Source organism: Hirundo rustica, chromosome 2 (assembly GCF_015227805.2).
Source record: "Hirundo rustica isolate bHirRus1 chromosome 2, bHirRus1.pri.v3, whole genome shotgun sequence".
Taxonomy (NCBI): domain Eukaryota; kingdom Metazoa; phylum Chordata; class Aves; order Passeriformes; family Hirundinidae; genus Hirundo; species Hirundo rustica.
In genome coordinates this window covers 52,565,046-52,590,999 of record NC_053451.1, presented here as the reverse complement: position 1 = coordinate 52,590,999, position 25,954 = coordinate 52,565,046, and the positions used below count along the sequence as shown (strand labels likewise).

Genomic DNA, 25,954 nt, shown 5'->3' with positions numbered 1-25,954 from the left:
TAAAGCTGGAAGGACACATACAGGGAGAGATGTGAGGGAAAAGGAAAAAGTGGAGCTTCTCCATAGCTCCACTAGGAAGAAGATTTTACTAACTCTGGAGATCCCTGTGAAGACCCACTAGATCTGAGGAGACTCTGGATTCCACCAGGCTGTTGCTAGTCCCAGTATCAAAGCAGCTCACTACTCAGCCAAGGAAGGCAGAACTAAAGATCCAGACAACTGGAAGATTGTTTAAACTTTTTATTTCAATCCACAAATTAAATATAAAACATTTTCCACCAACCTTCCTCAAGAACTGCTAACTTTTTTGGGTACCTCTTCTGGTGATTATTCTTCCTGTTGCCACATTAAGCTGTTACCCTCAAACTCAGGACATAAGCTGTGGGCTGGTGCCTTGTGCCTCAGTGATATTAGCAACCCAGGCTAACTCTGAACTAGGACAGCTACTTGTCTGCTATAATCCAGTAGAAAAAAGCTGTACTGCTTCCAGTACTGTGTTTAACTATACAAGGTGTTTTAGACATCTTATTCTGCATAATGAATACTTCTATCTCATTTTAATAAATAAGTGCTTATTCCGATAAATAAGAACGACAAGAAACTTTCTTTTCCTCTTGGGACTGGAGGCATTTTCATTGCATTTTTTTCCACATTCCAACTAGAAAGCTAGTATTATCTGCTGGCAAATATTTCTGAGAAAAAGCTATGTACAACATTCTCATCTAAAAAACTTAGAACCCATGTGGGGAAAAAGAAAAAAAAAAAAAAAAAAAAAAAAAAAAAAAAAAAAAAAAAAAAAAAAAAGTTGGGAGGGTGGGAGATTGGGATATGATTACTTAGTCAGACAGAATGTCCAGAAATTCTTCAGTGCCTCCCATGCCTGTTGAAGTAATATAAGGACTTGAAACATCATTAAATTATACTCCGTAATACAAATTGTACAAATTATTTCTTCTTCTCTTCTTCTCTGATCCCAAAGCATTGCATCTGCATAAATACTTTTAAGTAAAAGTAAGTGGCAAAAGCAACAACATTTTTCATTTTCTTTTGATTTGAAGTTTTATTTCATGTGCTGCACAATGGCCTGAATTTGTATACCAACAAGTATATGCCATTTGCCACACACAGCTGTGCTTATGTTAACAGGCAATCCATTCTCTGTTCTCTTACTGAGTTTCTTGAACACAGCATATATATGACTTTGGCTCCCAGGGTAACAGCCATGAATCTCAGAAACTGAAAGCTGAAAGAGAGATGCATGCAGAAAGGCCACCCCATGGGACAGAGAGGGCTAATCCTCTTTAATTGAGTTTGGATTTTCTTTCACAGTGTGTACTAGTAAATGGCTTTAGAAGCCAGAATATTCACTTGAGGTGACTGCCTGTGTAAGAAAATACTGAAAGAAAATGTATTTTTCAAACACATGATACTTGCCGAGGTGTTTTTCTAAGTCAAGGTACAGAAACAGCACTGATGGATCCAGGTGAAACCCTGAGGTCTTCACCTACATGTCTCAAGTTTAAGTCCCTTCAGCAAACTCATTTTAAAGGATCCCAAGACTAACAAACAGGAAGATTTGCACCAGCTTAATTTTAACTTTAAGAAGCAAAAATTAAGCCAGACAGGGAAAACTCTTTTTATAGGTATGTCCTAAAGTAAAAAATGTATGTACATGTTTCACTGTTTACTTAAATTATAGCTGTGTGTATAGAGATGAAGTAAAAAATATAAGTTGGATACCCATGAAAGAAAATTTGAATAAACAGTCATGACTGTGACTGATAACTTGTTCAGAAATTATTTGTACAGAATGTGCCAGGAGAGAACAGTGATTATCAGACAACAGACATATGCATCCTTTTCTATGAGCAAAACATTAGCATTGAATTATTTTTTCAGTGAAGAAAATCCAAAAGGGTTTTCTAAACAAACAGTAAGAAAAAAAAAGTTCACTGTTTCCAATTTCCTCCATAGTGAAAGGAATTGAATGGTGCTTAAAACTGGGGTTTGACCCAGGCAGCTGGAAACTATAAGGTAGGATGACTGTCCTTTTTGAAATACCTTTCTGTCTCCATAAATTACAAGAGAAATTCCCACAACTAGCTCAAAGTGTCTTAGGAAACCAATGCCAGTCAAAGTCTCTGAGATTCTTAAGACTCAATAGAAACTAAATCCTTGCATTTTCATTTCACTAAGAAATGTTCTTGACTTGCTCTGCAAATATTTCTCACTCTATGACTCTCAAAAGGGATCCTAAAGCTTTGTTTAGTGTTTGCCATGTTCTTGTTTTGGAGACTTGCCTCTAAAATATTTTCAACAATATACTTGGAAATTGCTTGAAATTTGTCTAACTGTGGAAAGAAAAACCAAAATCAAAGCCCAACACAAAACCAAACCCAAAACACCAACCAAGCAAAACAGAAACAAACAAAAACCAATGAAGGAGGCATGGATTTTTTTGATGGGTTTCAGGTTCAGGTTTTCCAGGGCTAGCTAAAATAATTCTGTCAAAACTCAAAATTAGACTAATATCTTTAATTTCCTGGAGGGACAGGCTTTCCCCCACATAGTATATTTTTTCTTTGGAAAAGTGAGACCCTAAGAATGAAAGCTTGGAATGAAGACTTTGCCAAGTACCCAGTGCTTCAGGGTATGTATAAGCAGTGTGTCTCAGTTATGCTGCAGAACAGATGCCCCATGTCCTTATAGTTTTCCATTGCCTGGCTACCCAGGTACATTTTACATTTCCTGAAATGTGCCTGTGGCCAAACAATCCTTCACAAAGTTTCTTGAGCCATTTTCCTCCCCAAAATGAGGCACTGTGAGAAATATGACCCAGTGCAAAGAATAAAAAAATGGATTGCATATGGCCACTGAACCACAGCTCATATAAATCATCACTGTAACATTTAACAACAGTTTTTTCTCTTGGTTGAAATATTTGAGGCATTCTTCTCTTTGAAAGTTCAAGATTTTTCATGTGACAGAGAAAGCTCACTGGCAACTTTCATCCTGTTCCCCATACTGCAGCTTTATTCCAACATACTTGATCATTTCTAGGTTTATTCCAACATACTTGATCATTTCTAGGTGTCAGTTTTGGTATTTTACTAATGCTACAGATGATTTTTCAGGGCTCTGACTCCTGGAACCACAGGAATTCCTCAGCATTTTAGCTCTTCTGTATAAAAAATGAAGTTTCTGAATCACATCTTATTAGACAAAAATATGATCTGATTGTGTCCAAACAGCCTGAAAGACAGAAGAGGAATTTCATAAGACTCTGGAAAGTGATGTAAGAATGTTGGCTTTCTGTGTATTTCTGCAGTTTCTTCTCAAAGGCATAATTTTAGTATTAGCTAAATGTAGCTTAGAATTAATTTTATCTGTGGAAAACAAGAAGTTACCTGCACGAGTAAGGACCCATTGCTGGATCTGTTGGACAAGAGAAGTCAAATCCAGTGGTGGGTACTTTACTAATGAATATTCCATTTCCTTTTTGAAAGAGACAGTTCTCAGACTGTTGGCTAATTAATGACATCTGTAAAATGTGTTTTTCTAATTAGTAACTAAATTTAGACTATGGTTCCTCAGAGCATGCCTGCTGCATAATAATATCCCTTTAAATGATGGCTTTGTCCCATGCTTAGTTGTGCTGTGATTATCAAGTAAGAATAAAACTCTTCTGGCAGGTGTTTTTGTTTCATGACAAAGAATTGATAGCTTTGTGAATTGAAGTACGTTTTTATGATCCCATAACTCATTCAAGCCTACACTGCAGGATGACTTTGTGGTTGTGCACACACAGAAAAAAGGAGATAAATTCTTGCGATGCCCTTGCTTCACCAATTCTGCAATTAAACCACATGCTGTTGAGAAACAGGAACACACTGAAATTAATAGACCCACCTGCAAGGCTCTCCATGTGGTGCTGCGCAGTCAGCACCTCAGACAGTATCAGGGACCTGAAGGAATGAACACGCATTAAATATGACATTTCAAAGTAATACAATCCATTATAAAAGACAGTGCTTGCTTTGGAGAGAACTTGACAGACAATGAAGTGATCAAAGGTGCCTTGATATGTCTCATTTTGGCTTACACAGCTGAGTTTTTCTATAGCCAATGGAGATGATGAGAATAGTGTTCTCTTTTGTGTCTTCCCGAAGGAGGGATCAACAAATAGAATAGCTTATGCAGGTGACACAGTGATAGAGCATTTTATTTCTCTGATCCTAGCTCAAATTAAATGAAAGAACAAATAGTTGTTGACTAGGAAGTGAATTTAACTGAATGTCCTTTTCTTTGGTTCTGAGCACTGAGATTTTCTAAGATTTATAAGAGAATTAGTATTACCTTGCAGATTTTGACCCTTCAGAAGACTAATTACCAGTATGTAGAGTGTTTCAGTAGACTATATAGGTTTCCTATGTGCTCCCAGGAAAATATGTGCCATTCTGTGTTCTCACAGCACAGGTGTGCTTAACTGGATGGGACTTTTATATCAGTAAGAAGTAATTTATATATATGTTATATTTGTAGTGATCTGTGAAGCATCATAACAGAATCATATTATCTCTGCCAAAAATTAAGGCTAGTAATAAATTAAGTCTATTATATGGATGCTTCTTACAAAGTATGCAATAGAATTACAAGTTAAATTGGACTAAAATACAGATGTTTAAAAATACCAGTTGACATTTAAAATCTCAATGAAAAAACAAGACATTTTGTACTACACAGAGACTTAATGCCTAATGTTCTACCAATGTTTAATAACTTAAATGTCTCCAGCAACTTCCATAACTCAGCACTAGACATTTGTAAATTAAGCAGCAGATACCCACCGTGGGAATGATCAGGGTATGGGAATGGCATTGGCCCAGATTCCCTACGAGTGCTTTTGATAATCCTTAAAATAATTTGAGATATTCCAAATGCTTACCAGATTATTTTTTTTTTTTTAGTGTGTTCTTCACAATGATGGAAGAGATAACTGATGCTGCTATTAACAACTTGCTGTTCAGATGAACGATGAGTGCTCAAACTTGTTGGACCTGCAAATCTATCAACAGCACCCTGAGGCCATCCCAGGAGCAGGGACAGGGGGAGAGATAAAACAAGGCAAGGCTCAGGAAGCCACATGGAGGAACTCTTGGCTACAGCCCACATAGTTCATAGCCCAGGCTCTTCGAGCATCCCCTCTGCCAAAACACTTCCCTGAGGAAATTGGAGTTATGAGAGAGTCCTGGAAGGAGAGAAAGCCAGAAATAAAAATTTCACAGCCTTTTCTTGGCTCTACTACTGTGTTCTAGCTCCTTCCCTGACCTAACTTAAGACAGGACTGCTTTAAATAGATTAATAACTTGGCTAGTGGAGACACAGACCTGTGACTGTAAGGTGGAATTGTTCATTCTGAGAAAGTAAATTCCTTCAGCCAGCTATTTTTGACAATGCTTTTCCTTTTTTTCCATGAAGAGCCAAAAAGAAAATTTATTTGGTGCGTATAGATTTTGTCCCTTCCTAGACTCTGTATTTTTTATCTGTGGAAAGACTAAGGATGGAAGACGAGCAGATACTGCCTTTCAGGTACTTTTTGGTCTTTTTCCTTAAGACATGACTGAATCAAAGAGTCAGTTTCCAGCTGAATACCTTCTGGAAGAGGTTTCAGAATCAGAAGCAGTCTTCTGAATGACTGCGCCAACATCTAACACAATGCTATTCCCCACCTTACTTTCAGAGCTTCAATGTGCTCTTACTGTTTAACTCTTCTACTTTCTCTCTCAAACCTCTTTCATACCTGTAAGTTTGCTAGCACAATTTTGGTGAAAGGTTGCTTTCATTTAGCTCATATAGTGGTCTGCCCTTGCTCCATATCTCGAGAAAATCCTTACCTTCTCTTTTGTCATTGTCTCCTCTCCCAGGATTGTCAGTGTTGCACTTTCTCCCTAGGGTTATTGCTAGCTGTCAGCCCTTCAGATCCTAGAAAACACTGCTGTTCACAGGCTGCACCTCAGTCCACTCTACCCTTGAGCAGCAAGAAGCGTTTGAGGCTGTAGCTCCTCAGTCAGGAGAGCAACGTGCATGGAATTCACTGAGACAGACTTTTGGGAGTTTATGGTCAGAGAAGGCCAGAAATATGTTCTCTCAAATAAGGTGCTGCCAGCAGGAACTGGCTCTGTCCAACATGGCAGAAGCTTCTGGCATCATCTCACAGAAGCCACCCTGAAGTACCCCCCACCACACACTAACAAACCCTTGCCACATAAACCCAGTATAACTGGGCATCTGTGCTGGGATACTCCCTCACGATACTAAAGTGAAGGAATTCCTTCATATTGGTCCTAATAGAAGTGGCTGTTCAAAAATGGATGCAAAGGCAGCTGAGAAAGAGTGTGATCACATGGCACTTCCAGGATGGCTGGGGGATCAGATCCAGCCAGCATGGTTTTAGGAGGAGCAAGGTTAATAACCCATAAGCGTCTGGAAAGACTGAGAGGTATAACGGACTGCTGAAGACTGCGTTAAGAGTACTAGTTAATGGGACGAGGAAGGTTAGGGACAAAAATTTAGCAGAAGCCACTTGGCTAGTCAACACTAGGGGATCCGCGAACCTCCCTGGTCCTGCCCAAACAAAACCTCTACACGCTTTAGGAGATAAGGTCCCTGCACTACTCTAGTGGGTTAGGTTTCTCAGTGAATTTCATCCCATTGTTGTCGGGGAGATTCTGGAAGAGAGACAGCAGCCTTTCTGGGTGAATAGCCAGCGATTACTACACAAAGGGAAGTGGCCAATGACTCTGGCATTCCAATGGAGTTACTTTGTATCTGGAGAGTTTTGGCTGTGGGTTGGATTCCCCTGATCAGGTTTGGGGGGAGGGGGTGCTTTTGTTTGTTTGTTTGTTTCTTTGTTTCTTTGTTTGTGGGGTTTTTTTTGGAATTGCTGCTTAATACCATGAAAGACCTGAGATCTGGCTGGGGCGGGGGTGGGGGAGGTCCCTCTTCCCTACCATCTGGGGATGGAAGAGAGCGGTAGCGTGGTACTGCGGGAGTTTTCTGTATTCAGCTCCGGGACTTTGCCACGCTGCAATTCGGCGCTACAATTGAATCTGCCTGCTTTTCCTGCTTCTCCCTGCTGGTACTTGGTAGTGAGAGACTGGTTGCTGCTTGCATGAGTTTCAGAGAAATTACCTCCCCTTCTCCCTCCTCCCTCCTCCCGTTGCCCCTGCTGGGCGTGAGTCACTACAGCCTCTCTGCCTTGCCAGAGCCACCAGCATCCCACCCGCCAGCCGTGGTCATAACTACACTACAGAGGAAACCGTGCTTTCTGGGTGGGAAACTTCTGTTATTGTGCTTGTTCTGTTCCGTATATATATTTTTAGTAAAGAACGGTTATTCCTTTTTCTACACATTTACCTGAAAGCCCTGTAATTTTCAAAGTTATAATAATTTAGAGAGAGGGTCTTCTTTCCATTTCAGGAAGGTTCCCACCTTAGTAAACATTCGTCTTTCGAACCAAGACATTTTATAGTGCCTGAAAGGGGCTTGTGAGGAAAAGAGTGAAAAGAGAATAACAGTTCCTGGGTAACCCATTTGAGTATTAGATATTGAAATGTCATTAGGCATTGCCACGTGCTCCAGCTTACCCCAGTTCACTTGGCACACGGCTGCAGCTATGTTTTTCCACTTGCAGGTCATTATCGAAACACAGGTCCTACAACATGTGACTTATCAGGTTTGTGGAATGGGTCGACTGCGTGAGGAATTCAATGCTTGTAAACCTCTTTTGGAATGTGTGCATGTGTCTGTATAACTACCACAGCCTAAGTTCATATCCTTGGAGTTTCACTAATAATGGTACCTATTGTAGGGGAAGAACACAGGGGTATGTTTTCTCCCAACCCTTCAGCCACTTCTTCAGGCCTACCACAACAGTTTTTGAAGGGTTTAAATTACCCCTAGTTGCTAAAGGTATCGTCCTGTTGCTGATGTTTTTGCTAAGCTTATTCAATATGGCCCATTCAGCATTTAGAGACAGGGTAGGGTTGCCTTGGGTAGCTACCCCAAAATCTGCCCCAGAGACTAGGGATGCTGCCTAGAAACCTGCTGCAGGGGCTGGGGACACTGCCCAGCAGCACCACCTGCACTCAGAGGGAAAGGTGAATAGCACAGCAGTGGAATCAACAGACAAACAACTGCTCCGACTCCAGCCAAGCCACAAGGATAGCCACAGCCAGCGTCAGTCTCCCCTGTGCAAAGGAGAAAGTATAAAACCAAATCAAATATGTCTGCTTAACAATGATGAGGTACTGTGATGGTACAATCCTGCCCATCCCTCCCCTCCTTTCCAGGTTGCAGTGTGATCTATGAAATGCTTGTCAGGTCTTGGCCTCATAAACAGTACCTGGGCTCAACAATTTCTGAGCTAATCGGAAATATTGTCTGCTCCCAGGAACTGCTAACAACCTCCTGTTTCCCTTATGACCAGCCTTGGAAGACATTCCTCTTGCCTGTTCTTACACTTTCAAAGAAAGTGCAGACTCAAACTGTGGCCAGGATGAAACACAGTTATGGATAAAGCCCACTCTCTTGAGACCCTATAAACAGCAGTGCAAAATGGGAGGACCTTTGAGCTCTCCTAGACCACAGAGGGCCTGCGACCAGCAATCACCCTCTGAGTGGGACGCTTCTCAGAGCCAGCAAACCTTCAGGTTTGCTATACCTGGAGGACTGCCGAAACACGACGTATCCTGGGCTGAGACCACACTCCTCGAGGCCCAATCCTTCATCTGTCGAGAGGTGCAAAGGCATCCAAAGTGAGTATTCCACTGACCTCTGAGGGGAATTTTTCACAGGTACCTTGTTTGCACTGACCATTTCTGTCTGTGTGCAAACCTCTGCACATATGCTATAGCAAATCTGAGAGAAATACTGCTTTCTTAGATGTTTTAAAAACATCAGATATTCAGGCCTGTAAGTAAGGTTAAGCTGTAGTTCTAAGCTTACTTAAGTGCTTCTAAGCGTTGCTCTTTTCCTAAGTTGTTAAACGTAAGTTAAGCTAAGTGTTGCTGTGTCCTTTTGTTAAGTTGCGAAAGTCAACGTTGAAGTTATTAGTTATAAATTAGGTTAAATGCTCTTAAGAGTTACTCATCTCTTGGATTGTAAAGATTAAGTTATAAAATAAGATTAAGTTATAAGTTAATTTGAGTATACATTAAGTGTTTTCCCTTTGTTAAATTACTAGGATTAAGGTATAAGTTAAAGTACTCTCAAGTTTGAGCATTGTTAAGCTTTTGGGCCATGTTCCTTTTTGTCCTTGCCCTGACTGTCCTTTTGTCACTGGTACGGGTCACACATACACACCCCACACACCTCAGGTAGATCTTGGTTCATTTCTGCTTTGATTGCCTGGATTTTGTTTGGTTTTGTTGTTGCTTGCTTTCCCTTGGTGTGATTAGTGTCCTATATGGTAGAGTGAATCTTGCCAACGAATTTGTGCTTTGAGCCAACAAGTACTGTAAGGGAAAGTTGAAAAGAATTTTGAAGAGAGTTCAAGCCTTGTGATCGAGGCTACAGTCCATGGATGGTGTGAGGCTGGTAGTGGCCCCACAGTGTGCTGGGTCCAGGCATTCTCAGAGTTGAATTGCTTGCAGCCAAAAGTGGGTGGTAAACTCCATCTAAGGCTAAATACCTACATGAGAGTGAGGTGGATTTAACCATGGACAGTAACTCCCAAGTTATCCATGACTATGAGACATGTGCTGAGACCGAGCAGGCCAAGCAGGTGAAGCCCCGATGGTATGGTGGGTGGTGGTCCAAATATAACTATGGGGAGGCCTGGCAGATTGACTACATCACCGTTCCCCAAACCCGCCAAGGCAAGGGTTATGTGCTAACCATGGTGGAAGCCACCACGGGATGGTTGGAGACCTACCCCACGCTACTTCTCAGAACACCATCCTGGGCCTTGAAAAACAAGTCCTTTGGAGGCATGGCACCCCCAAGAGAACTGAGTCTGTCAACGCGACTCATTTCAAGAATAGCCTTATGAACACCTGGGCTAGAGAACATGGCATCGAGTGAGTATACCATATTCCTTATCATGCGCCAGCACTCGGGAAAGTAGAGCAATGCAACAGCCTGCTTAAAACCACTTTGAAGGCACTGGGCAGGGGGACTTTCAAAAACTGGGAAATGCATTTAGCAAAGGCCATGTGGTTAGCTAACATCCAAGGCTCCACCAACCAAGCTGGACTCTGCCCAATCTGAGCCCTTGAGAACAACAGATGGGGATAAGGTTCTGGTGGTACACATGAGAGATATGCTGGGAAAAACTGTTTGGATTAATTCTGCCTCGAGCAAAGACAAACCCATCCATGAGGCTGTCTTTGCTCAGGGACCAGGTTGAACCTGGTGGGTGATGCAGAAGGATGGACAGACATGATGCATACATCAAAGGGACCTTGTTTTGGGGTAAACCATCTGTCACACTGTACCTGTATCTAGATCTAGATGTGGATATGTTTATAGTTAGGGTAATGCATGTATTTTTATAGTTTAAATGGTTAAATTTGATGCAACATGTTGGTATAGGAAAAAAATTGGGGTGGATAATGTTGAGTTTAGGATTTTTCCTTTTGTTTCCACTTTGGAAAAATCCTTCCAACTGTGGCTAGTCTCTCTCTTGGAGCCCTGGCTCCATTTTTGCCTAAGCTACCTTGAGAGACAAACCACAGCTGGAAGGATTTTTTTCTCAGGGCCCCAAAAATCCCAGGAGTAGCTGTGAACATTTTCCTTTCGAGAGTGCAGGTCCCCATTGAAGATCTGCACTTGATCCGGGGGGAAATCAGGGCTTTATTCAGTCTTTCCTCTGCGGCTCGGCCCCAACCTGTATCAGGAGCCCCGCCCCTGTCCCCCAGCCAAGAGAGATTTCCAAGTGCTTTTCTGGCTTATATCCAGGGGAAGGGGCTAAAGGCGGGGACAAGCCACTACCCCATCAGGGATAAGGTGGGAGTGGAATAGGGTTGGATTACATTCCAGGAAGGGAACAGTGTGGGAGAATGGGCAGGGAAAAGGGGCAGGGACAAACCTCGGAATGATACATTTTCCAGGGGAACAAGGGAGTACAGAAGAAACCATTACAAAACCCAATATGAAAATGAAATACAATATAAACCCAAATAATACACAGCAACACCTGTCCCTTTCTCATTTCCCCCTTCCTTTGCGGAATTAGGCGCAGCTGAGGGTGGAGCAGCTGGGAGTGGTGGCAGGGGGACTGAGGGGGCTACTGAAGATTCCACTGGACTAGACTGCTTACTAAAAATTTCAATGAGCACATGATATGCTGGGAGTAACTTAGAAGCCATTAAATCTCCATGGGCGGTCGCGTTACTGAGTTTAACACCAACAGCGTCCCAAAGAGACATGGTAAAAGCAGATGCGGGATCCATGTCAGTAAAATTCTTCTGCACCCAGCATAAAAGATCTTTAAAGTTCTTTCTTGGGTACAGTATGAGAATTAGATCTTATCAGAAGATTCAAGTGGTTATAAATGTCTCCCTATTCCCTGGACATATTTTGTCCCATGTTCCCCAGAGCTTGTCACTGTTGGACACAAAAAGAATGATACTCAGTCTGTAGTCAGAGCAAAAAGAAGGAAGTTTATTTCTCAACCTCGATTTATATAGATTCTGGACAATGATCAGGGATTGGAGAATGAGGTTGCTACCTCTCCGACCCCACTGGTCAAACTAGAAGTCCATCAATTGTCCCTCCTCCAAAGAGGAATGTGAAAACAATCACTTTGTTTATGTTACAATCCATGAGAAACTCCACTACAAAAATGCAAACAATCAGAAGGCTAAAAAGAATACGTCAACATTTCACCCTTTTTCCATTAAAAAAAAAGAAGAAAGAAAAATGAACATTGTTCAGTGTCTGGTTGTGGAGGGACCATCGGAGTGATCACTCACGTCATCTGCATCTGAGTCATCACTCGAAGGTTCATCCACTTGATGACTTTCATTTGGTCACAGTCTCCAGCTTGCCTATCGGCTGGATTTTTCCTTTGCGGTCGCAGGTCAGGACTAACACCCTTCGCAGGTATCCAGCGTACCCCACTACCTGTGGATACACACATATACCCATGCCCCGCAGCGATAAGGTCATAGGGACCTTCCCACTGTTTGGTGACTAAATTCTGCACCCAAACCTTCACTTGAGGCTGATGTGTCTTGTCTGAAGCCTGTAACGAAAGATGTTGGTACAAAATGACAGGATTATTGGAATTCTGTGGCATCGTAAGGTGATTGATGGTATACAAAACTTTTGCCAACCGACTGTGCGGGGTTTCACCCAGCATTCCCCTCTTTTTTTTTAGAAAAATCCACTTCAGAGTACCATGAGCGAGTTCTACTATAGCTTGACCAGTCGGAGAATGAGGGATACCAAACTTGTGTGACGCACCCCACAACTGCAGGAACTGCCGCACCTTCTGCGAGGCATAAGCGGGACCATTGTCGGTCTTCACAGCAGAAGGTATGCCTAGAACGGCAAAGGCCTGCCTCCAGTGGGCAATGACATTGCGGGCCTTTTCTCCAGTGTGAGCAGAAGCCCACATCGCAGAGGAGAAAGTGCCAAGAGTGACATGCACGTACTTGAGCCAGCCAAACTCAGCAACTTGGGCGACATCAGTCTGCCAAATCTCCAAGGCCCTAAGGCCTCTGGGGTTTACCCCTGCTGACAAAGGTGCAGCAAGCGCATGACAGTCGTCACATGACTCGACAATGTCACAGGCCTCAGCTGGCATCAACTGAAACCGCTTCTGCAAGGAATGTGCATTCTGATGGAAAAACCCATGCAATGCCTTGGCCTGTGTGAGTGTATCAGGCTGAGGTATAACCCACACTGGGTTAGCCAATGTGTCAGCCCTTGTGTTACCTTCTGCTACGAACCCTGGCAAATTGGTATGACTCCTTACATGCAGAACGTAGTACGGATGTACTCAGGCCTGAATGACACACCACAGGGCCTTCAGTAAATGAAACAAAGCCACATTGCTGACTTCCTTCAAAACTCAATGACCCAACTGCTGTGCTATGTTGGCCACATAGGCGGAATCTGTGACCAAATTGAAAGATTCCTGGGAAAATTTTTGAAATGCCACGGCAGCAGCCCTCAAGTCAACCAACTGGGCTGATCCATCCTCATGAACCTTCCAGAACCTGCCACTCAGATCCATCCTTCCAAGTAACAATGGCCTTGCCTGTCCTTCCTGAATGGTCAGTAAAGACGGTGGGTCCTTGCACTGGCTCCTGACTAATTCTGGGCCACAAAGAAATTTCTGTGATTTTCTTGTAGCTGGGCAGATGGTAAGTGATCTGCCCAGAAAAGTTTTCCAGAGCACTTTGCAGAGAAATATGGTTTGCAAAGCTCCAGTCAAAGTCCCCCCGCTGTATCGGGAGTACGATCTTTGCAGGATCCGCACCCATCAATTGCAAACACCGGTTGCCGGCATTTGATTATCAAACGAGCAATCAGCTCAAACAATGTGGTTGCTGTCTTCTGCGGCTGATGGGACAGGAAGACCCATTCCAAGACATGCAAGGAATCGGACCATTTGTCACTCCACTGGCCAATGATGCCTGTGGGTTGCAAAACTGGAGTGGTGATGAAAACAGTGACATCAATGGAGGGGTCAATGAAATAGACTTGGTGAGCAGAAACAGCTCGCTGAACCTCCTCCAGCACCTGACGTGCCTCAGGGGTCAATGTGTGTGGCGACTTCAAATCAGAGTCTCCCTTTAACAAATCAAACAAAGGAGACAGTTGTACCGTGGTCAGTCCTAGATACGGATGCAACCAAGTGATGACACCCACCAATTTCTGGGCATCATTCAGTGTCTTCACTGAATGCACAAATTTCACCTCTTGGTGTTGGACCGTTTGTTCCAAAATTTTGACCCCCAAATATTTCCAAGGAGGTTGTTGCTGAACCTTTTCTGGAGCCACCTGCAGCCCATGAGAATGAAAAGGATTGAGCAACTGAGGCTGTATCCTCAGCAATTCATCCTGGGTGGATGCATCCACCAATATGTCATCCATATAGTGATAAAAATGAGCATCAGGAAACTGCTTGCGAACTCCATACAAGGCTCGGGCCACATACCATTGTCGCTGGTGAGTTGCGACAACCCTGGGGTAGAACCCTCCATTGATATCGCTGTGTGGGCTCAGCATTGTCTATAGCTGGCACCGAGAAGGCACATTTCGGTCTGTCATCAGCATGCAAAGGAATTGTAAAGAAACAATCCTTTAGATCCACGATGAGGACCAGCCAATCTTGCAGGAAGCATGGCGGGCGATGGCATACCAGCCTGCAATGTCCTCGTACTTTCCATCACGGCATTGACCTTCCAGAGGTCTTGTAACAACTTCCATTTCCCAGACTTCTTTAGACAGGAGTGTTCCAGGGACTGGTAGAAAGCTCCAGATGACCATGGTCCAACTGCTCCTGAACCAAGTAACAAAGGGCAACAAGTTTGTCTTGACGGAGAACCCACTGGTTCTCCCAGATGGGTTTGTTCACCAGCCACCATATAGGAGGCGTAGAACACTCTGTGCCCTTCATCACAGTGGCCCCCACCAAAATCTGTCCTGATGCGCACCCCCAATGTGGCCAGAACCTCCCTCCCCCAGAGATTGGTAGAAATTTCAGTTGTGACATGAGGCCAAATCATGGCCGTCTGTCCCTCTGGGTTCGTGATCATCACAGGCCTCTGCTCACGTAGCATTATGCCATTCCTGCCAACCCCACGACAGACATCTGCACTGGATTCAAGGGCCACTCCAGGGGCCAAGTAGCAAGGGAGAGAATCATGATGGTCCGTGTCAGTGTCAAGGAGCTCATGGAGGTGGATCTCTGGTGGTGTGGCACCAGGGATGGACAGGGTAGACACCTTCTCAGGACAGTCTTTGGTCAGGACAGCAGTCCAGTGAACCTGAGGCGGCCCACTGGATATGAAGCCGCTGTCTCCCCGCAACCGGTTCTCTGCTCTGCAAACAGAAGACTTAAAAGGCACAAGTTAAGCAAGTCTGGTCCCTTTGGGGATAGTGACGGGGGGGTGGGTATGGAAACCATGGCATAAATTTGTCCCATGAAATCTGCATCAATGAGTCCCAGATGCACAATGATACCCTGAGCAGTGGCATTAGACCTCCCCATGAGGAAAGCACTCATGCCCTCACTCACAGGGTCAAAGGCATCCAGGGGAACTTTGTGCACTCCACAAGAGTCTAAGATGACCATTGCTGCTGTGCAGACATCAAGACCTGCTGAGCCGCAGGTGCTGGCTGTAAGCGCTCCATTGGCTCTGGGGCCTGGAGAGAAGCTTGTGTCTGAGCACGTCTCCCCTTGGTGTTCTGCTTCCCATTTCCTGAGCTCAGCAAAGGCTGACCATTAACATGAGCTGTTGCCCTACAGACATTTGCGGCATGATTCGGTCCTCCACACCGACTGCAGAAACAGGCGGCATTTGTCCCTCTCTGTACTTTCTTCTCCTGTTTCTTGCTGGCCTGAGCATTCCCCTGCTTTTGCTGCCCGCCCTGTGGCCCGGTCCAGACCATCTGCAGAGCAGTAGCCGTGGCAGCCACCTTACAACCTGTGGCACCTACCCTTGCACAGGCTTCTACCATTTGCGGTAGAGAAGGATCACCAGGAAGGGCCTCAATGATCATCTTACACTCAGCATTGCAGTTAGTCCTCGCAAGGTCTTTGAGCACAAGCAGCCTCACGTTCACATCCTCCACCTGTCCCTCAACAGAGGCAGCCAACCTCCCTGCGAATTGCAGAAAGGGTTCCTCAGCCCCCTGGACAACAGTCACAAAGGGCTCCTTAGGATAAGCCATTTCTATGGTTTGAATCAATGCCGCCATGCCCGTTTTTTGGCACTGGTCAAGCACCAGAGGATCAAGGGCAACCTGCCTCTGAAGATCAGCAAAATTACCCATACCCAGCAGCACATCAGTTCCAATCACACGCCTGGGATCCTGCTGACTCAATGCAGTATTCCGCGCTACAACTCTGCCTGCCAACCGAGTCCATTTGTATTCAAAGATATCGTATTCAACAGGCTGAAAAAGAACACGAGCCAGATACCGGATAACATAGGGCGGCAGTACATCAGCATTAAAACCTCGAAGCACCTGCATGACTTCAGCAGACCCCAGCCCATATTTTCCAACCACGTCCCGGAGCTCCTTAAAGGCTTCCCATGATAAAGCTTGATGGGTACCATGAGTTGCTCCCCGAAGTACAAGGAAAGGCTGGTAACTTCCTGGGAAGGCAGCCGTACCTGCTAAGTCCCATCCCATGGACTTCACAGGAACAGGGGCAGATGCCTGACTGGAAGGCACTGCAACACTGCCCGATACCACAGCGGTCTCTGTTGCACCAGCAGGGCTAGAAAATCCATCTCTGCCCTCCAGGGGGTGATGAGCCGAGTCATAATCGGCCATCTCCTTGACTTTGGCTTTCACATCCCCCCAAAATCGTGTATGATCTCTAGGGGGTACAGTCACCTGACAAGGGGGTAAAGTCCACAAGCCAGCTGAAGAAGACCCATCACCCCGGGACCCTCTGCCCCAGGGAGGCACCGGCCTCATGACGGTCGTGTCTCCACCTGTGCCAAAGGTGGACACTACAGGGCTTGCACTTGCCGCAGCCCCAGCATTTGTGGGAGGCGATGGCAGTGAGGTCGGACCAGCCGTGGGTCCAGGCAGGGCACACGACCCTGATGTGGGACGGAACGGGGCCGGCCCACGGCTCCCCTCCCGCAGCACGGGGAGGGAACGGGACGCAGGGAGGGGAGCGGCCTGACAATCTGCGGCACCACCCCGCGCTGCCGCCGAAGGCTTGGAGGGCGGCGGCGGGGCCGGCTCGGGCAGTGCGGGAGTGGAAGAAACCACAGCGGGGGTGGGACACAGCGCAGGGCCGCTCGATCCCGGGCTGGCCCCTGCACTGCGATCAGCGCCACCTGCCACGCCTGGCGGGGGCAGTGCAGGGAGCGGAGCAGCCGGCGCCACCCCCAGCACAGCCCTGCCGGTGACACGGAAACCCACAGCGGGCGCTGCCCGCGCCGTGTGGAGTGAGACGGACACCCTGCCCACTGGGACTGGGTCCGACAGAGAATCAATCAGAACCCCTCCCTCCCGGGCTTCCGCCGCCCCAAGGGAGAATTTCATGGCAACGCCACAATGTGGACATTGAGTCGTCACAGAATCAAGCTCCAGCAGAGGCGCAGGCGGGGCCAGCGACTCCCCATCCCGCCCAACTGCCAGGAAAGCAGAGAGGGAGGGCGGCTCCCTCCCGCTCTTCCGCCTCCTGGGTGCAGGGAGGGGCGGAGTCGGCACAGCCAGCTCCGCAGGGTCCCCAGAAACCCGCAGGTTCCTGCCCATCTGCCGGTTGGCCGGGACCAGCTGGCTGGGGACCCCATCCACCCCTGTGGAACCAAACCCATTCCCAGGGACGGAAACGTCCCCCAGCGCAGCAGCCTGGGAGGGAGGGGAGGGCTCTCTCTTGGCTATGGAGAGAGGTTTTTCCTTACCCCCAGCCTCACTGTCCAAGCTGGAAGGATCCCCTGCTGAACTACAACTAGAAGTTCCATAGCTTGCTAACACCGTGTAACACCGTTTCCAGAACATCACCAACTCCACCATGTCTGCATCGTAGCCTGCAGACAAAATCTGGAGCATATGGTCACCTAACTTGCTCCAAATCTCCTTAGAGAATGTTTTCTCAGGACTAGGAAAGAAGCCTTGGTCCTTTCCATAAAAATACAACCGCTGAAAATCGTCCCCAGAAACCGAAGCTTGCTTCCTCTGCAGCAAGTTCAGCCAAAAGTCCAAGACCAAGGTATCATCTGTGGAGGATGCAGGAACTATCATCTTTACAAAGACTACAGGCAAACCCTAGTTACTTCGGGTGGCGCTTACCTCGCGGGGTGGGGGGGGTTCACCGCACCTACACGATCCACAGACTGCAGTTCCACGTCGGCCTCACCAGATGTTGCTGTTCGACATGAAAAGAACGATACTCAGTCTGTAGTCAGAGCAAAAAGAAGGAAGTTTATTTCTCAACCTCGATTTATATAGATTCTGGACAATGACCAGGGATTGGAGAATGAGCTTGCCACCTCTCTGACCTCACTGGTCAAACTAGAAGTCCATTAATTGTCCCTCCTCCAAAGAGGAATGCGAAAACAATCACTTTGTTTATGTTACAATCCGTGAGAAACTCCACTACAAAAATACAAACAATCAGAACGCTAAAAAGAATATGGCAACAGGAGCTCACCTGTAATCTCGAAACAGATGATCCTTCTGGGCTCAATCCAGGCTTGATCCAGTGGGCACAGTGTCCTGCTTCCTTCCAGTAGTACTTAAAAGTAGTCATCCAGGGCGTCCCAACAGTCAACAAAGTTGTTCCTTCCTCACACAGTGGGTACCGAGTATTGCGACTGATGAGACGGGGACGACTGAAGACATTGTAAAAGATGGTTTATTGCTTAGTCAATCTCATGAGAGGTGAGACATTGAGCCTGTTACATCCAAATGCCATCACATCAGAAGCTACTCTAATTTTATTTACAATGCCTCATATCGGTTTATTAGCCAATCAACTACTTCCACAAAGCCCATTAGTATCTTCTTACACAAATCACTCTGCCTTACATGGCTCTACTGCAATGCATCTTTTCTTATCTAATCATATAATGCTACACAAACTTACATTGCTATATCATAAGCTTCCTACTAACTCTATATCAAACTTTATTGTTAAATTTTAATATTTTCTACTATCTTGCTCAGTACATTTTTTCTCTCACCTAAGGCAATTCTCTGCTTGCTTAAAACATACTTCTGTTTAAACCACAAACCCACAATCTTGCTTCATGTGTGTGTAACTTTACTGCTCCAAATCTGCAAGCCTTCTCCAAGGTCTTAGATCAAACTCTGTATCCATCTCTATCTCTGAGCCTGTATGCACAAGGCTCTGGGAGCTTTCTGTGCCTCCATTTCCCACACTTCTCCATATATAGGGGTGATTTTCCCCAAGATGTGGATCCTTTTTTTGGATCAGGGACACAAACAAGGATTGCTGTGTTGATATACTCTGCAATAACATCTTATATGAAGATAATATCAGAGGTAGTTAGAATTATTTGAGATGTATATTTATTGTTGTTTGCCTGTCCTGGTCTCAGCTGCTACTTTTGGGTGTTTATTATTAATCACACCTAGCCTGTTGGGAAACCAGTAGGAAATTATTTTTCCCAGACTTTTACCACCCTCTCCCCTTCAGATCTGAGAGTCACCTTTAGAGAGTGTTCACTTCCCTCTGGTTATTAAAGATGCCATATTTTTGTTAATTCTCTTAACTCTCCTCTGTATGGCCTACAACATGTTTAGAATCAGCGCTGAGATTTCCAGAGAGACCTGCCCTAGTGGTGGAGAACCCTGAGTGGTGTGGCATAATAAAGAATATTGTCCAAGCCCTGAAGAAATCCTCTGCCCCAATAGTTTGGATTTTTCCCCTTGAATAAATTTAGAACCCAGCTGAGAAAGAGAAATATCTGAAAGAAAGTTGCAATGACAACTGCAAAAATGCAGCTCATTGCACTGTGCTGGCTAATGCTTATTGCACACTGCGCGATACCCTAGAAGCAGCAAGTATAGCCAGAGGGGAAGGAGAACAAATCAGCAGACACCCCAGTCACTGAGTCTGCAGTAAAAACAGAAGGGCAGCCTAAGCTAATAGTGGTCACCTGTGTCCAGAGGAGGAAACACAAGATCAAATCCTTTTGTCCAGTGGATGATGATGGGGAGTCAGGACCCTCACAGCCAGCATAGGAATTGGAATCAGAAATAATCACTGAGTCTTTGTCCTTAGAAAGTCTCCACCATCTGAGAAAAGATTTCACCCCACAGCTCAAGTCTGTATTGAGCTGGTTGATCCTAGTCTCTGACACTGCAGGTGATGATACAATTTTTGATGGTACTGTATCATGGGCTGACACATTTTTTTTTCTAATTATAGAAAAATGTGAGATATTTTTTCCCTGCCCTTACCATAGAGTGGTTTGGGGAGGAGAACAGGGACCTATCAAAAAGCTAGCCAGGATATTGGCAGCTAAGTTAACCAATAAAAAATGTTGATGCGACTTTGGAGGGGACATTTAAAACTAATTGCTGGTGACCTGCCCACTCTGTGGCTCTTACTGTGTATGGGCAAGCACAAGAAGATGGGATGGAAAACCTACTTCTGTCCTGGCAAGAGTACATAAGCTAGAAGAGGAAACCACTAACGGGGGGAGTTCCACCGGAATGAATGTTGCTCCAGTTTCCCATGACAGGGCTCCTAGGTGTAACAGAAGGGAGGATGACATGTCTGATCCCCTTGAAGAGACCTCCAGAATGTATGCCCAGAGAAGGAATGATAGCCAGAGCTAGAAGGGCCCGGCCTCTAGCCAGGAAGAGACACGGGGAACTAACTGAGTCTTTTGGACTGTGTAGATCCAATGGCCAGGCACATCAGAGCCCCAGAAATATGATGTGTTGGTCAATACTGGTGTGCAGTGTACCCTAATGCCATTGGGACGTGTGTGTGGTGGGGGGAGGAGAGGGCATGTGTGTGTGCAGAACCTGTTTCTATTGCTGGGGTGACAGGGGGATCACAGCACTTTATTCTGTTGGAAATGGAGGTGAGCTTGACCAGGGAGAAGTGGAGGAATAAACACATTCTAGACAAATACATTTCTGAAATCCTATTCTAATCTTGCTTCTTCATTGAACCAACAGTATGTTCCTTTTTCATGTACGTAGACATAAACAATGTGGGGCTGGAATGAAGGGGGGAAGCTTCAGTAGGGGGCCAAGCCAAGGGGTAAGTTACATCATTAACTGACTTCTAATTGGGGATTCTTGTCAATTATGCCTATCTGCTAAACTTATAAAAGTGTCCGAGCCCTATATCAAGTGCATCTTTAGTGTGCATTGTGGTGTGCATTTTGCCATAAGTGCACCTGAAGGATCTGCTTTTTATCCATTACTGTTTTTTTGGTTTGTGATTTCAGAGCTGAAAAAGGCATCAGACTAACCTACCAGATATATGCAGAGCAGAGGCAGTCTAGGAGGTTCTTAGAGTGTATGGAGGAAAACTTCTCACACCTCTTCTACCAGGGGTGGGGCTCTGCTAGACATGCTGTTTACAGAGAAGGGCAGGGGGAAGAGGGGGGGCCTGAGGCTGTCTGGGATACAGTGACCATGAAATAATAGGAGTTCTCAATATTCAGTGAAACAAGGAGGGGCATCCAGAAAACTGGACTTACAGAGGGCAGATTTTGGCCTATTCTGAATGCTCATTGGGAGAGTGCCTTGAGAAACAACCCTTAAAAACAGAGAGGTCCAAGAAGGAAGGACATACTTCAAGAAAAAATCTTGAAGGTGCAGGAGTAGACTGTCCCTATGTGCCAAAAGATTGGCTGATGGGGAAAATGTTTCCTGTCCCACTGGGAAGGAGTGTGATAGAGCAGCTTAGTGGGCACCTGGCACCCAGCCAAGGTCAAACCACTACAGTTCTTTTTGGGTAATAATCAGAGGGTTGAATTAACTCAGGAAGTCTCCTGGAAACTTAGGAAATGTTTAAGGATGTTGCCAGGTCTTGTAGGAAAAAAAGAATGGCAAAAAGCCCAATTAGAAGTTAATTCGGCCACTTCTGTAAACAATAATAAAAAATATTTTTATTAATACATTATTGGCAAAAGGAGGGGCAAGGACAACCTCCATACTTAATTGGATGCAAGGGGGAATAGAATAACTAAAGATGAGGAAAAGGCAGAGATACTTAACACCTTCTTTGCCTCAGTTTTCAACAGTAAGACAGGTTATCTGCAGAACAGCTGTCCTCCTGGGCTGGCAGATGGGGTCAGGGAGCAGAATGTTCCCCCTGTTATCCAGGTGGAAGCAGTCAGAGACCTCCTGAGCCACCGAGTGTGGGAAGACAGACAGCGATAGTGCTTGAAGACAATCTTGCCCCCAATACATTGCAGCTGTGTTAAAAAGTGGCAAACAAAGAGTGGCAACAGCCTTGCCCTCACAGCTACTGGTGTGGTAAAAGAGTGAATTAGCTGGGAGAGGAGCCAGTTGGGAGTTGGCTGGCAGTGTTGTGAGGAGGAAGGAACAGGAGGTTGTACAAGGGAGAGAAGGGGTAAAGCAGCTGTGCTAGGGACAGGAAGGTGTGAGCTGGAAATGCAGAAGGAAGGTAGAAGAGGGAGAGAAAGACACAGAGCTGTGTGGAGCTACTCATGGGACTGCAACATAGAAAAACTATGAAAGATTGTTAGATAACTGATACCTGAGCCCCACTGAAGTTTTTAAAGAAGCACTCTTGAGTGCTGTGGTCATCTCAATGATGATAAATGAGATGCTCACATGTCTATGGGACTCGATGGGGTCCATCCTAGGATGATGGGTGAGCTGGCAGATGAACCTTCCAAGCTGCTCTCCATCATTTTTCATCAGTCTTTGCTCACTGAGTGTGTCCAGTTCTGGGCCTCTAATTTAGGAAGGAAGAATGTGCAGATGCTGGAGCATGTCCAGAGAAGGGCAACAGAGCTGGGGAAGGGTCTGGAGCACAAGTCCTAGGAAGAGTGGCTGAGGGAGCTGGGGATGTTTAGCTTGGAGAAGAGGCTCAGGGGAGACCTTATGGCTCTCTATAACTGCCTGAGAGGAGGGTGATGCCAGCAGAGGTTTGGATTTTTCTTCCAGGTAACCAGTGACAGGACAAGAGGACACAGATTAAAGCTGTGCCAGGGGAGGCTTAGGCTGGACATTAGGAAGTTGTTCTTCCCAGAAAGGGGGATTGGCATTGGAATACACTGCCCAGGGAGGTGCTGGAGTCACCATCCCCGGAGGTGCTTAAAAATTATTGGATGTGGCACTCAGTGCCATGGTGTGGCTTACAAGGCAGTGTTAGGTCATGGGTTGAACTTGGTGATGTCAGAGGTGTTTTCCAGCCTAGCTGATTCTATGATTCTGAATGCAGTTCCACCATCACTGACTGCTGCTGTGACAGACATGCTGGAACTTCAGTATGAACTGGAGTGCAAGGCAGAAAAATGGGACCCCACTCTGGACAGTGCGAATGTGTTTTTTCTTTAGCAGGCCATAGTTTGCTGTCACCTGGAAGGGCATGCAGTATACTTGGAACTGAATTGCATCAACTGAATTGCTGGAAGCCCAGTTTCACCATTTTCTACGGACTGATCCAGACTGCACTGAAAAGGGTGAGGTTCCAGAATACTTGCAGTTTATCAATGATCTCACTGTATGGGGCAACATAGCAGACGATGTTTTTGAGAAAGGGGAGAAGATAATTCAGATTCTCCTGAAAGCTGTTTTTGTCATTAAACAAAATAAGGTCAATAGACCTGCCCAGGAAATTCAGTTCCTAGGAGCGAAGTGGAAAGAAGGCTCTCAACAGATTCCAGCAGATGTGATTAATAAAATAGCTGCCATATCCTCACTGACCAGAAAGAAAGAAGTAAAAAAATAAAATTAAAAAAAACAAACAAACAAACAAACAAAAAACCAGTTTCTTTCCTAGGTGCTGTAGGTTTTTGGAGGATGCACATCTCAGAATACAACCAGATTGTAAGCCCTCTATCTTGTGACATGGAGGGAAAGCTGTTTCAAGTGGGGCCCTGAACAACAGCAAGCCTTTGAACAGATCAAACAAGAAATCACTCATGCAACTAACCTTGGGCCAGGCAGGACAGGATATGAATAACACGCTGTACACCACAGCCTGGAGCCTCTAGCAGAAGGTACCTGGAGAGACTCGAGGATGACCTCTTGGGTTTTGGAGTCAGCTATACAGAGGATCTGAGGCCAGCTGTACCCCAGCTGCAGAAGAGATTACGAAGCCTATGAAGGGGTTTAAGCTGTCTCAGAAGTGATTGGCACTGAAGCACAGCTTCTTCTGGCACCCTGACTACCAGTGTTGGGCTGGATGTTTAAAGGAAAGGTCCCTGCAATACGTCATACCACCAATGCTACCTGGAGTACATGGATTGCCCTCATTTCAATACAAGCTCTAGTAGGAAATACAAATTGCCCGGGGATCTTGGGAGTTATCTCAAACTAGCCTGAAGGTGACCACAACTGCCTCACCTTTCCCAAAGGTGAATGCAATTCAGGTATGCACGTATATATATTCTCCTATAAAGGGAGACAACTCATTTCAGAGTGTTCTTTAAGTTGTCTGAAACCAAGATGCCAATGACTGGGAAAAGGCAAATATAACCCTCTTTTTTAAAAACGGGAAAGTCAGAGACCCAGGGGACTACAGACCAGTCAGTCTCACCTCTGTGCCAGGCAAGATCATGGAGCAGATTCTCCTGGAAATTATCCTAAGGCATATGGAAAACAAAGAGGTGATTGGTAACAGCCGCCATGGCTTTACTGGGGGAAATAATGCCTTGACAAATTTGGTGATCTTCTGTGCCGGGGCTACGGCATTGGTGGGTGGGGCAGAGCAACAGGCATCGTCTGCCTGGATTTGTGCTAAGTGTTTGACGCTGTCCAGCATGATATCCTTGCCTACGACCCTCTCACCCTGCCAGCCCCCCCCACCACGCTCATCTTGCGGTAATGGCGAGGGGTTCCGTGCACAGGGGCTCCCCGTGCCCCGCCGCCTGCCACAGCAGTAACCCATCGCATATCCTGCCATCCCCAGGGCATCACGAGCGGAGCCTGTGCCCGCCGGTCCCTCCGCCGCGCCCCTCCCGGGCACCGAGCGGGCGGGGGTCGCTCCGGCCCGACCCGGCCGGGGCAGAGCTGGTGGCGGGCTAGGAGCATCCTCCCGGCGGCGGAGGGCGCGGGTACCCTTCGCCCCGGCCGTCACCAGCGGCCGGAGCCCTCCACCTCCTCTTGGCCCCCGGAGCCGCCGCGGTGCCCGGGCCGGGTACGCCGCGCCCGCTGCCCGCCGGCTGCGCGGGACGGCCCCACTTCACAGGCGAGCAAACGCAGGGCAGGCGTCCCCCGGCTTTCCCTTCCCCTGCCCCATCCCTGCTGGGACACCCCAGTGCTTCGGCTGGGGGAAGCGTCCCGACAGCCCCTTCTGGCTCTCCCTGGCCGCCGCGGGAGCCGTCGGGGCGACTCGCCTTGCAGCCCAGGCCGTCCGCGGCTGCACCCTGGGCAATCAATGACCCGCGCACCCTCCCGGGGTGCATCCCCTTCCCTCAGGATGCTTTCTCCAGAGAGGTGTTTCTGACTGGAACCTGCTGGCTGCAACAAGGGGTTTGCACGCCGGGTTTACCATCCCACTAAGAAAGGCACCTGGATTCTGTAAAGCATAATTTAAAAAAGGCTTATAAAAGCTACCAGTATAAAGAAGGAGAAGAGTAGAGTTGAACTTACGTACCTTTAGATGCTGGGAGCTCCGTGTAGCGCAGCACTGGAGAGCAGCAGCATGCCCTGTAGACCCCATCAGAAGGAAGGGTTAGTCTGTTCTGGTCATTCAAGCTTTTATAGGATCTTCTTACAGGAAAACGACTCCATTCATCATTTCTACTGTCAAACAGTGAGGATGTTCACATGAGAACATCCTTGGTGCACTGTGAGATAAAGGCAAGGCCGCGCAGGTGTGTTATCACTGGTATGGGGTGGGAGCTGACCACAGGCTCCTCTGTTATCATCACCCGACCTAATCCGCCCTGCACAGAGGCAGAAGCGTCAGCATGGCACAGGCCTGAAGGTGATGCTGTTGGTGTGCAGCACAGCACGGCCTTAGCCTTCACAGATTCACTCTTCCATGGGTCACTGATCTGCACTGTGCAATGGTCTAAATCAGAATCACTGCAGGAGCCCATGAAAGTAGATTGAGATCTCCATC

At 46.3% G+C, this 25,954-nt stretch overlaps 1 protein-coding gene across 3 annotated transcripts; it reads right to left on the bottom strand.

Moving 5' to 3' along the window:
* Positions 1-925: 925 nt before the first annotated feature.
* LOC120748768 (uncharacterized) lies at positions 926-25,662 on the bottom strand. Of its 3 annotated transcripts, XR_005699410.2 has the most exons (5): positions 25,484-25,661; positions 18,356-18,536; positions 17,995-18,070; positions 3,910-3,965; positions 926-3,252 (listed from the first exon to the last, which is right to left on the bottom strand). XR_005699410.2 is itself a non-coding variant. In XM_040055546.2 (3 exons), the coding sequence occupies exon 3, from the start codon at positions 17,944-17,946 to the stop codon at positions 15,298-15,300; it is 2,649 nt and encodes an 882-aa protein (XP_039911480.1). In that variant the 5' UTR covers positions 17,947-18,070; positions 18,356-18,536; positions 25,484-25,662; the 3' UTR covers positions 11,644-15,297. The 3 variants fall into 3 exon arrangements, 2 of the variants coding, with proteins under 2 accessions (XP_039911480.1, XP_039911481.1); XM_040055546.2 differs by lacking the exons at positions 926-3,252; positions 3,910-3,965 and having other exon boundaries at positions 11,644-18,070; positions 25,484-25,662; XM_040055547.2 differs by lacking the exons at positions 926-3,252; positions 3,910-3,965; positions 25,484-25,661 and adding an exon at positions 23,819-24,525 and having other exon boundaries at positions 11,644-18,070.
* Positions 25,663-25,954: the final 292 nt, after the last annotated feature.

What these genes read in the sequence shown, in the direction of transcription:
- LOC120748768 (XM_040055546.2), bottom strand. Translation starts at nt 17,946, where the DNA reads ATGATAGTTCCTGCATCCTCCACAGATGATACCTTGGTCTTGGACTTT.